A 13,637-nucleotide genomic window follows, 5' to 3' on the forward strand; every position below is an offset into this window, starting at 1 on the left:
ATATCTAAGTCGTTAATGAAGATATTGAACAGAGCCGGTCCCAAAACAGACCCCTGCGGAACCCCACTCGTTATGCCTTTCCAGCAGGATTGGGAACCATTAATAACAACTCTCTGAGTACGGTTATCCAGCCAGTTATGCACCCACCTTATAGTAGCCCCATCTAAATTGTATTTGCCTAGTTTATCGATAAGAATATCATGTGAGACCGTATCAAAAGGGAGGAGGAGGGGAGTTAGAGAGGAGCAGCGGGCTTCAGGGGCAAAGAGGGAGGAAACCGCGAGAGGGGGGAGCATGCAAAGGGACAATGGGGTGGGCAGCAGAGGCGATGTACAGGGCAGTCGGGTGCCCCCCCAAACCTTAAATTGTGTCCCCCCCAAACTATCAACAGTTACACCTTGACTTTGGTCATTATCCCCCTTTGTCCTTGAAAAAGGCAGACAAAGAACCTGGAATCTGAGAGAAGAAGCTTCAGAAAGAATCTTGCGTAATGTAAAATGCTCTTCATCCTTGCCCAGTCTACTTCTAATCCAAAACAAAACAGATTCTACCCAGACAACAGCCACATTACAGACAGCGAACCCAGAAGAACTGCAACCCTGCTGGCGTGACTGCCACTTACTTGTCACATGATCCCACCTTTGTGTCCTCCCTCATGGGAGTCCTGTGTGATTATCCATCTGCAACCACTCCTCAGAAGCACTAAACTATTCCATTACCCCTTAAATTAAACTCTGCTTCTTTGGCCTTTATGAGAATAGCCCTGTACTATGGTATCTTAAAAACATGCTCTCACAGCTCTTACCTTACATAAAAGTTTTACTGAGATGATGGAAAGATCCACATTCTCCCCAAACATCAGAGTGGAACTCAGATCTAGTATATGTTTCCATTGTGGGAAAAAACCCTAACTTTTTAAGTGAAGCAGCCTAGACCTGTTCTACTGGTCTTGGAAGATGCTGCAAGGCATTATCACACCATAAAAGTGCATCTGAAATCTTACAGTGGGTCCACATCTCACAGGCTAGTGATTCCTCACTTCATGGAGGAGCCTGTGGGCTCGTGTCCCCCTCCCCCTTAGGCTTATTCTCTTTCTACTTTTTTCTGAGTTTCGATCTCTTCTTTTCCTTAGTGGTGGCTCCTCTTCTTCCTTGTCAATTTTAATTCCATACGAGTTCACAAAGTGTTAAGTTTTTATTGTTAGCCTACTCTCCAACAAGGTGATGCTGGCATAATTTATTTTTGTCTAAGTAGCTGCAGATACATTGGACCCAACTGCATCGTGAAATATATGCACACAGTGAATTCCTGGCATTGACTCTGTTCAGTCAAATCAATGTATGTACTTGTGTAGTGTTTCTGGAAAAAAAAATACCTGTAAGCAGTTTTTCCAATGTCTTATTACACGTTTCTATTCATTTCCCCAAGCATACTGAAATAGGTCTACACATTTCATTCAGAACACTCCCTGTGTTGAAACGAAGCGCAAGTTAGTCCAGTGCGACAGGTGAAACAGTTAAGGTTTATTTTACTTCCCTAATTGTATTCTGCATGCACTGATTTCCCCCCTTCTGGATATAAAACGTTACATTCAGTGAACACCGTACTAGTATGAGCCTTTCCAATTTAACACAAAGTCTCTTACTTTAGTGGATCAAAATAAAAAAAAAATAGATGCTGAACACTTTCACCACCTTTCACCTTCGCTACCATAACCTCTCTCTCTGCCCAACTTCCCACTGATTGCCTCATCCCCCTCTGACCTAAGCAAAAAGATACCTCCCAGATCATCTTCCTCACATGCTACTCTGAACATGTTCTCCCACTTCGTCATTCCCTTCACTAGCCTCCACTTTCCTTTGTATCAAGTTCAAGCTACTCACCTATACTTTCAGGGCTCTACACAGTTCTGGTCCCACTTACAGTGTTTTCTCTAATCTCCTCCTACATCCCACATGCTCCACCCAAGCTTGTCTCCCGACTTCTCTTTTTTCATCTTAGTTCACTCCCATCTCTAGACCTTTTATTTTGGCAGGAATAACCTGCCAATTAAAATTCACCAAGTGGATTTTTTCTTTCCGTCCTCTACAAACACAACCGAGATTAACCTATTGCAAAAAGCATTCAAGATATAAAACCACTTTGTGTTATGCTGTTTTGTATTAGTCTGTTTGATCAGCTCTTTGTTTCTTCACCTTACGATTGCACAAGAGAATTTCTTGTAAAACTACTTGTGCTTTTATAAGTGCAGAGAAACACACCCTCATGTGTACAGATTCAGAGGCCTTCTATTTTTATTATGTGCAACTGAAGGTTCCAGTAGGACTTTTCCTTCTTTCTCCATTTAGAGTAGTTACAATTACTTAAAAAAAAAAATCAGAATTGCAAATTTGAGTCTGCAGACTGTAGCTTCTAAAACAAGTCAGATGCTCAGTGTATGGAGTCACACCTGTACCACAGGCAGTGTCTACTTGGCTCAATTTGGATGAAGCGATGAGTAATTTCTCAAAGCAATACTCCTGGCAGGCTCCTCCGAGACCACACTGCGAAGGTTAACTTTCCTGCTGGATTCCCTTGTTTGTAACTGGTATATTTAATACCCCTGTTCTGTATGCCCACATATAGAATCTTCAATTTCTGACACACAACCGGCAGAACAGGAAAGCATTTAAATATCACTCATTAACTTAATACACTAGTGATACTATGAACTAATATAACTCTCCCACATGATTTTATTTCTAGCCAAGAGATTCATCTTACTCATATCCTTGCAAAACCTTCCTAACTGACCTTTGTAACTGAAATAAACACCCAATTATTATGTGATTAGTGTTCGAAAACAGCCTTCAGATAGTTATTTGTGATTTAACCTAGTGTGTTCCAATTTACATTTTATGAGGTATGTTTCTCTTATGCAGAGTGTAACTGGGATTAGTACATGGATAGTATTAGTTCCTCCATGCCCATGATTTTCTTTAGTGACTTAAAGTGTTGTTATAAATCCACATACCATTCACATCCATGTGACAAACTGCAGAACCGTGTGGTAAATGAATTTTTTCACATGCATCTACAGTTTTTCATATATCTTTGATCACCTCACGGGCTACATCTCCCAAGAGACTACTTCCAATATTCTAGATCCCAGAACAACTTACACTGATCAAAGCACAAGATGGACAATATCCAGTGCTGCATCAGTGATAGGTTTTCAGGCCTGATATCTTGAGACTGTGCAGCGACAGATATGCAAGCTTTAAAGCAGAGGAACATGGAAATTCCTCTCTTACTGCCGGAGCTATGGAATCCTGGGCCTTAAAACCATTTTTAGGCCACTTTTTAAGAGGTTCCTACAGCTCCTTCTGAGAACTGTATGGTTGGTTTCATGGTAAGTAGAGGAGACTAGCTTTACAGGCAGAAGGGTACAAAAACAGTCTGAACAAAATCTTTAAAACTAGCACATTTGTAATAGGTTTTCCTCTAATGTTTCACATACAGACTACATGATAGTGTGGTGTAGGGTAAAGGTTCTATCAGCCTGTGGCTGGAACAAGGTGAGTGAAGTATGTAGCTATCCCTGAATCATGCTGAGATGGTATGGTGACGTGGTATAAAGACTATGTATCCCACCGACACAAATAATGAATTTACAGCTACAGCGAAGAAGGCTGTAACAGCTTTGAGCATCTTTTGCCAGTGACACCTATCGTTTGCCCAGTTTACCAAGAGAAAATGGCAAACCCTATCTCAGCTTCCCTCTCCTCCCAGCTGACTATAGCAAAAATGACAACATAATATGAAGTTTGCAGACAGCATCTTCTCTTCTCAGTACATTAATAGAGACAATACCCTATCTCCTACCACCACTAATACTATTTTAGCTTCCCCTGAGCTATACACTCAACTGCAGTCATGACCCCCTTAATCAGAGAGGAAGAGCAACGCTCTCTGACTGTTTGACAAATACATTCAAAAGGAGAAATCCCTTTGTGTGTCTCACCTCCTTCTCCCTGTTGAGCAGCACCAGCTGACTGTCCGTCAGGATGCAATATTTTCTCTCCCATGTTGTAGTTTCAGTGTAGGGAGACTGGCCGCAGGACAGTCTGTGGGTAGGTGGCCCTTTCACATCTGTGAAAGAAAAACAGAAACGTTAGAGAGCTTAATTAGCCATCTTCTTGTGCTTTTGAGTCTCTGTAGATAGAAACAGTGTAAAACTGCAAAGTGTATTTAAAAAGAGTGCATGTTTCAGTATATTAAACAGTCTACTCTTCTTCTACAAGTCAGCTGTGTGGAACTTTGTATAGATCACAGTACAAATATTAACACGTTTATTTTTATTTATAATAGATCTGTAACAAATCAAAAGCACCTGAGGCACCTCTAAGTGACTGTGCTAAGAACTAAAAAAACTGGAACAAAAGTAAAAGCAGCAGCTTCCATACTCAATCCCCTTGTCCCTTATAAACATCAGCCCTTATCGCCTCTCCCTCCTTAAAAACCTGAGTAAACACACAGGCCTTAAGCCTTGCCTTAAAAGTTAATAAATGCAGGCTACTTCAGACTATGGTGGATGTAGAGTCCAAAGCAGAGTGCTCTTCACTGAGAATGTCCTGCCAGCAGTTCCTTCTCTAATACTGAGAGGCTTCCCTTCCAAAAAAAAGGGGGGGGGGGGGCGAAGTCACTCTCCATTATAAAGATTGTAAAGACAGAGACATAAAAGTTTGCCCAAAGTCATACAGTGACTCAGTGGCAGAATTAGGAATAGAATTCACGCATGCCTGGTTCCCAGTGTTGAGAGGCCAAGTGGTCTAGTGGGCTGAGCACATTTATTTTTAAAACTTGTTTTGTTTCCCATTAAAATTATATGCACTAAATACCGATGCATTGTGCATCTTATCACCAACAAGCTTTCTCCAAGACTGGGCAAGATATCACACCTATTGTCTTGACTAAAACTTAAACGTGTGCATCTATGTCACAAAACACACACCATGCATGGCAGTCTCCACTCAGGAGCAGCCAAGTCCGGAACAGCAGGAGGTGCTGCACATCAGGAGTGATGTGACTGGACAGAGCTATTGCTGGCTTGGTATTGTTAATGTAGAGGATATAGGTAAGGATTAAGGTATGCTGTTAAAAGTTTTGTGGGAACGCCTCAGTTGAAATAATGGTAGTAAAGGTCAAGACTGCTGTTCAAGTCTCAATGAGCACATCTATCTGAGGAAGAATATACAGCCCTGGGTACTCTAATTTATCAAAATTTAGGAAACATACATGCAAAGAACCTCTTTACACAGTTCCAAGTGTCAGGCATGTTGGCTATTTTGTAACATTAAATTTTGTTGCTAGTTTACATTCAAGTTTTACACTGCTTTATCTCTGCTGAGATCCAAATGATTCCTAATGCTCCTTTCCTTTCACTAGCAACCCACAATTAAAACTGACTCCTACAGAGGTAAAATATGTTACAGTTTTTAGGACTTTTGTATCTTCCCCGCTAGAGGCCAGCAAATCCTCAGACACTGCAGCATTCAATCAATCTTAGGAGGAAAGTAGAGTATAAGCCAAGACTGTAGTGTTAGAATTAAATATTTAGCCCTCAAAGATGCAGTCCATATCAGAAGCTGTACACACTCTGAATTTCTATATACACTAGTAAAAGCATTATATGCACGTGAGAAGAGTTAATATTTGTATACATTTTTCAAATAGGTAAATATAATCTTTAGCTCTAAATTTTCTGAATCTGCCAGCTTGAAAACACTGACTCTTAACCTGAGCCAAGTTTTCAGGGCACAGATAAAGACTGTTACAGTAGGATTTTTCTGACCATTCAGAAAACATCTACATTTTTTTAGGGAATATTTCATGAAATGATTAGTATTGAATCTGCCAATAAATTCATGTCTATGTGCTACGCTACCTGACTTGCAACACAGGCTTGATTTACTATAGTTTAGAGCAATTCTGAAGCACAATTAATTTCTGTGTATTTCAACATTCTTCAAAATCCTGTTTAGGAGACTCAGTTAAATGAGACAATCTCTATCATCGTGAAACATGGTCTGACCACCATAGACTATCCTAATATTGAGGAGCACATACACAGCTCAGTCTAAAAAATTAGAACATTACACCTCCAAATGGGGTTTTTTTTTTTTTTGCCATTGACAAACTAAGGTTTGTGAAACAGGATTTTACTTGATGTGGTTGTATCGAGTGTGCACACAAAAACCCCTTACTCGTTTTTAACTTAGACAATCACAAAAAACCCAAAACCATGTTACTCAGACTTATTTTTTTTGGTGTAGAAGCTAAATGCGAGTTGCAAAATGCAAAATCGTTTGCATTATAATTTCCACTAAATGTAGGCTTCACCAGTATAGCATCCAATATTTCTACACTCAGCCCATACGATTTATAGACTAGAATAACATCTCCCACAGCACTAACTACTACAGTACTTAACTGAGCATCAGGCAGAGTGGGCCAGCCACAGTCATGCTGTCAGGTGGGTTAGCTACGTCAGAACAGCTTTCCGCACCAACTGCTGGCAATGTAATATGCCATCTTGGTATAAGGAGCTGCCAGTAGCCAACAGGGAATGTACATCAGTAAAGAGCAATGAATGTCAGCACACAGCTCTGTCATCTCTTCATTCTGACTGTACAACAGTACCTGCAGTAAGACAGTGGAGAGTGACTACAAGTACATTTTTTTTTTTTTTTTGCAACTTTGGAGGCCACAATTTGGATGTCCACATTCTAGGAACCAGCAGAAAGCCTGTCTTGCAGACCCATGGGAAACTAAATGCAAATTACACAGAGAATGCACCATGATAAAATGATATTTCTTGGTACTAATTTGTGTACTGTACCCAGAATGGCCTCTGTTTCTGTGGCAAGCAATATCCCTATCCACCTTACTCATTTTTTAGTGGGTCTTCCAAGGTGGCTGATCTCTCCAGAGCTTGTGCAAAAGCTTGTCTGTGAGGTATTTTACTAGTGTAGACTACAGACTATTTGGGACTTAAGTGTTTTCAAAGACCATGCAAACCTATGACAGTGCACTAGCAGTGTCAAAGATGCACAGTGGTTCATAAACTCTGAGGCTCTGTTTTCTTGTATTCCTCATCTACGCCTTTATCTTACATTTGAAGTTCAAGAGGTTAAGTAGTACTGAATAATGGGGACGAAAAGGATTTCAGTACATAAAAATCAACCTCTCAAGTTAGCAACCATAGGAGTAAATTGCCTGGTGTTTGAAGAATTGTGGAAAATTAGATAACAAAATTGGGATTTCTCACTAACGATAACGTTGCACACCTTCTCCTGGGGAAAGGTTCAAAGCCGGGGCTACTTCATTTCTCAGTGTGGGGCCATTTTGTGAAGGAATCAGCTCATATAAGAAAGCATAACAACATTTGGAAGGCCAAAGTCTCTCCTGAAGGTAATTTATTCAAGAATGCAGTTGTGTAGCTTTGCTAAGCGTTTGGACCTGAAGTAAATATGAAATATGGACTAGAAAGGCGCATCTGGAAAACTGACCCCTATTCTAAATCCTGCAGACATTATGCAGAGTATCAACGTGTTAAGCCGGGCACCTAAAAATGCAAGCACTGATGAGAGATTTTCCTCCTATAGTCTCATGCAATCCATTCCATTCTGCATTCTTACAATCAGGCATTCAAAAAAATAGATCAGTTGGCCTACTCACAGGATCAAAGATCATGCCCTATGACCCTTCAAATGCTAATATCAGTTGAGTAACGAGCTTAAAAAAACAGAACTTCTTTTTCTGTACATACTCCCCTGCTAAACTGAGGAGAGCATCACTGCACGCCTGTCACATCACCTGACCTACCAGAAGATCTACAACTGCATTGTTCTTTTTTCCATGGCTTTGGAAATTCCATTCAGCATGTCTATAAATATCCACAAAGCCTCCTTCTATTCAGCCGGATGGCAACTCGTACATTATCATTCTCAAACTAGAAGGCATCTATGAATGTGAACAATGGATTTACCATGACAGGGCAAACAAAGGGGTATGATTTAGTGTAGGGAGCAGAGGAAGGGAGAGAAAGAGCCAGTGTCCAAGTTGGTCCCTCCAGAAAGAGGTGTGACGCTTTGTGAGAGCTGAAGGGTGCTTTCGTAGTTTTTTGGGATGGGTACCTGTAGTATAAGTGGGTGCATTTCTGCATCGTTCCATTACGAGCATGCAGCATTTTAAAAATATTACTCAAACAGCATTCAAAACAGGAGAAGTCTAGCAAATTTCCCAAAGCCAGTCCTCAGTATTATATAATTAGAGAATGATTTCCAGAAGTTAACACATGCCTCAATGTCATTTGGTCTCAATGTGCCCTTTTGTTGCAGTAACAAGAGAGCATCTCCTCTCCCTTAACAATGCCAGCAAAAATATGTAGTGTTATGCAAATAAGAGGAGATATTTTTAGTATTTAAAAGGGGGTGACTGTCCCTAACAAAAAAAATTCTCAGATTGAGGAATTTTGCATTAAAACCATGTGCATTTTTAATGCGCATTAAGTCAGCCCCAAATAGACAAAAGTCTGCACATATCCTGACCCAAGGTCATCTCTCTCTCTCTCTCTCTCTATGATTACCAAAGGGAAAATCAGGACATTACTTCAGACACTGGAGTTTATTTGCTTTGAAAGTCACATTATTCCTGATTATACCCATTAAAAAAAAAAAAAAATCTTTGCTTCCCTAGATCTGAATTTAAACAAACAAACAAACAAACAAACAAACAAACAAACAAACAAACAAACAAACAAACAAACAACAAAAACTCCATACTTTGGTTCCAGGTTCGTATACATCCAAGATTAAAGGGTGAGAGAGCAGCTTAAACTGGAGTGGGACCTAAAGCATAATTTAGAAATGTTTACAAAGCCCTGAGATATTTGAGAATTTCCGTTTCAATGCTGATCAAATTAACAGCAAACATTTTTTTAAATTACTAAGTAGTTCTCAACCTGTTGGGGAGAGGTTTGAGTTTTTTGTTATTAAAAAATACCAATATCCCAGCAGCAAAAAGCAGCCCTCCTCTGAGTTGTCAAAGAAAGCTCATTTTTACAATACACTCTTAGGCCTTGGCTACACTCGCGGATTCACAGCGCTGTGAAGCGCGAGTGTAGTCGCGCCGCCAGCGCTGCGAGAGCTCTCTCGCAGCGCTGCAAGTACTCCACCTCTCCGAGGGGAATAGCTGCAAGCGCTGATTACACTGGCGCTTTACAGCGCTGCACTCGCTGCGCTCAGGGGGGGTGTTTTTTCACACCCCTGAGCGCAGCAAGTGCAGCGCTGTGAATTGCCAGTGTAGCCAAGGCCTTAGGTTAAAATCCTGGCCTCACTGAAGTCAATGCCAAAACTCTCACTAATTTCAATGGGGCCAGGTTTTCACCCCCTAATGTTTCTGATACAGCTGGTTGGCAATTCCTTCATAACTAAATTAACGGCAAAGTGAGCCCACAGGGAGGTTATTTTTTATATATAACTAGTGGGAGCACTAACACACCTTTTGACAACAGGTTCATTTAAATGGTGTCAGTGTTTTCATGATATTTGATATACTTACCATGGCGACAGACTCTCAGAGGGCTTTGGGTAAATGCTGTCAGCTGAGAGCCTGTCAGCACCCCCTACTCTTACAAATCTGTACAGGCAAAGCAGTTAAGTTAAAATAAGCATCAACCTGAACCTTCACCCTGCCTTTGACCTGAAACCGATACTTCAAGCCTGGCTAGTGCAGTGAAGTCCCACAAAGACTAGGCTCTGATGCACAGGAACCTTTATAGGACTGAACCCAAACTTGGAAAGTGATTAAGCTAATGATATAAAAGTAAAGAAATGAAGGAAGAGGGGGGAAAACATGTTTGTATGTCATTGCATTTCATTTCATTCCCTTGCCCCACATAAGCAGCTTAAGCTTCTACTAAGATAGCATTGCTTTAAAAGAAGCCACTGATGTGACACACAAACAACAATAATACCTAGAAAACAGGTAGTTACACTGTATTTAACCATCTCATGCAGCCACACAACTTTTAGATGAAGAGTTGCAGGGATCGACTATACTGGAGGAGTACAGGGTTGAAAAATTTAGAGACAACTAGATCTGAGAGCTTTAAGCAGGAAAGCAATCACAGGTGTCCAGACAGGTGTGGCACAGTTAAAAGATGAGTGAACAAGCTCTGGGGTATAGGAGAGAAGTCTTAAGGAGCATGGGCTCTGACAGGACATTAGGAAAAGCACAGTGAAGAATATACTATCATGTGTTCACATGGCTCTACCTTGCGTTTATTGTTTCTCAAATTCCCAAATCCTGATTAAAAAAGATGTGTCACATTTCTCAAGATAAGCAAGGCTGAGGTAGAAGGAAGTATTCCAAGGAAAAGTTAGGGTGCTCCATTAAGTGGTTTTGGGGAATCAATAGATGGCAAACTTCTCCAAGTCAGTACAGATACTTAAACAATGTCCCAGCATGGCACTGGGGGTACTATAGGGCTGCAGATGCAGTCTGAGGAGAAGTAAAACCTAGCTCTGACCATTTGTGGTAATTAAAGACATGATTGATACACCACACCAAAGTAGAGCTGCTAACCCTGGTGTTTTGGTTACATCACAATTTGGCCCTATCAAGGATTCCACTTGCAGATATAACATTCACACAGCAGTTTTGGATGAGAAATGGTGTGGCCATGTTTCAATCAAGAGGCAGCTGAATTTGAATGGTAGGTGAAAAGATCCGTGTGGATTATGTATTATTTTAAATGTGTAAAGCATGTGGGGATCCTTTGGGATGAAAGGCACTCCGTTTACATAGGACATTATTACAAAGAGGAGTGTCCAGCACTAATTCCTTCCGTTATATTTAGTACCTGCATCCAACCAACATGAACATGCACACAACTCCATTTTAACTGAATCTAGTCATTTTCCTCTGGCAGCTGCTGGTGCCGATAGATGCCTAGATACTTGTATAGAAATGTGACACTGAGGGTGGGAGATTGGAAAGATGACAACTTTGTCAGACCATCAGCATTTGTGATCGGTCAGGCCTTCTTACCCCAACTGCGTGCAATCAAGACTACCTGGAAAATCCATTTTCCACTGAACAAAGCTGTCAAAATGTTGATGGCATTAAAATACAACTGTTAAGAAGCGGGCAGCACCTACAGTTAATGGCTTGACCTCGCCACGGTGCCATTGGGGCTGGAATCCAAAGCTAATCCTCTACGGCTTCCTTAAGCGCCTCTCACATTGGGCAATCCTGCAAAGGTAATCTATTAGTTGATCACTTGCGTTTTCTTGGACTTCAGATAACCAGGGACAGATCCATGACCAAAAAGGAACGAGGCATGGTCTAAAATACTGATTCCCCCCCGCCTCCCACACTTTAGGACCGTATCAGACAAGGAGGAATCCATGTGAGTCACTGTGACAGGGTCCAGACATCCCAAACAGAAGGTTTAATCCTCCCCAAAAAATAAGCAGTTAAAACAACTGATTGCATAATGTTATTTTACTATAAATAAAGTTCTTCTATGACAGCTTGTAATGCACTGAACTTAACAGTCATTCTGAGATACGTGTGCAGGTTATGGTTATGAATGTGTGTGTATGTGTATACAGAAAATAGTGATTGTGGTGCAACTTCAGCATCACCTCACAACTGCGCAGTGGAGCAATAAGGCAGGGAGGGCAGATGAAATGGACTTTAAGCACCTAGCCATTGTGCAAGCCCAGGAAAAAACTATGAGGAAACATCAAAGGAAATGGGAATATGCTTGTAACTGAAAAGAAAATCCCAGACTTTGGAAACTAAGAAAGGAGGGAGTTTTCCCCACTTTGAATATCTCTAGTGGCTGAAGAAAACTGCAAACCCTTTTTAAAATGGAAGGGGTTTGAACTGATCACCACCCAGAACCTGGGGGACAATCTCAAGGCTGTCTGGGAATGCTGGATCCCTCCTAGAGCTGAGGGGTAAGTTGGGAATCTGTTTTAAGGTAATAGGTAATTTACTAGAAAGGGGGATTTATCTAACATAAAAGTGTAAAGTGTGCAGTTGCAGATGTTGATTTTCTGTGCAACGTGCATATGTTTGCTTCCCCTTACTATTTCATCTTTGAATCTGAGATTTTTCTATTAAATAAACTTTTTGTTTATTTTTATCCCAAGCAAACTGTGTGCAGTGTGTATGCCAAAGTGAACTGATAACCGGGGGATGGCTGGTTTCACCCTTCGGGGTGATGAACCAGAGGGGATCAGGCAGACTGTCTCGTAATTCAGAAGTCAAGGAGAATGTATCTGGGGAGACCCAGAACTGGAAGGGCTGTTGGTGTCACCCTGCAGAGAGTTACTAGGCTGATGAGAGCCAGGGTGAAACCATGTGCTGGTGGGCAGGCTGCTGGTGTCAGGGAACTGAAACGCAGCTGCACAGTACAAAGGGCCCCAAAAATATACCAGGCAGGCAGTGACAGAACCCCTTACTGGTGTGGGTGGACCCCAAAACGTAACAGACATGACCAGTCAGGAGCCAGAGCTTCCGTCTCTAGTTCCTCTGTGTCACACACACACAAAAATATGTTTCTCACTGTGGAGGATGGGGGCCATATGGCCAGCTGAAACACCATAACTGCTCAGGGAAGATCTATACTTGTTTCCACTCAGTATTTCCATTCAGTCATCAATTCCACACTGAGATCCAGACAAATATTTGATGACCAAACATTCCTTTTAATTTTCCTGTATACTTACATGAATTTGTCTTTACAACATTTTTGAAATTTGCAGGTTATTGCTTGTATTTTTCACCTGACCTAGGTTTAAGAGCCAGCAGCCTAATAAGATCACTCACTCTCAGTATTTGGTAGGAGCTTGTAGTGGGAAAGCTACATTCAGAAAGTAGTTTGTAAAAGGCTACCTTACTTATTTCTTCTGAGGATTCTGGGATACCAATACATAGGCTGCAGCATCTGCTTCAGTTTTCTAGGTCCCTCATTTTGGATGCTAGGTAATGCATCTCCTACTTGATCTTAATCTCCATATCTTTAACTGTGGTTTGAAGCTCTTCTGTCCTCTATTAGAAATGAGGAATCTTTGTATCTGTACTAGTGATGGCCAATTTTAGGAGAGTCACAGTGGCTACCAACAAGTCTTCTTTCATATGGCTTGGGTAGGTAGCAATGATTACAAATTTATATCTAGATTTGCTGCAGCAGTGAGCTGGTGAATGTCCTTCAGGCCCCGGCCGAAGGGGACATTCAGATATGATGTGCTCCATCATTTGTGCCTGGTGACCAATCACTTACAGGCGTTTGCCTCATTTTCCATTTAAAGAGGGTTTGTCCACATCTCCCATGAGATGTCCTGATGTCATTCAATCTGCACCAGTCTTTCTACAACAGTTGGAAAGCCTGAATGCTTACAAGGAAATCTGCTATGTCTGCACCAAGAGCAGTCAGCTGTCTTCTCCATCTCTCTCAACACAGAAGCAGTCTGGTCTCAACACAGGAAAAGTAGGGAACTCCCTCTGGAGTTTTAGGAAACAAGATCAAAGTTTGTGAAAATTCCTAAAGTTTTCTGGTAGATATTTTCTACATACAAAAT

The 13,637-nt window shown here is 41.2% G+C and overlaps 1 protein-coding gene across 1 annotated transcript in view; it reads right to left on the reverse strand.

Moving 5' to 3' along the window:
• RASAL2 (RAS protein activator like 2) overlaps positions 1-13,637 on the reverse strand; it is a 170,208-nt gene that overhangs the window by 136,701 nt on the left and 19,870 nt on the right. The window contains exon 2 of the mRNA XM_065409333.1: positions 4,004-4,131. Coding sequence (XP_065265405.1) covers positions 4,004-4,131 — 128 coding nt within the window. The remainder of the gene's footprint in view (positions 1-4,003; positions 4,132-13,637) is intronic.

This window comes from Emys orbicularis, chromosome 8 (assembly GCF_028017835.1).
Source record: "Emys orbicularis isolate rEmyOrb1 chromosome 8, rEmyOrb1.hap1, whole genome shotgun sequence".
NCBI classification, from domain to species: domain Eukaryota; kingdom Metazoa; phylum Chordata; order Testudines; family Emydidae; genus Emys; species Emys orbicularis.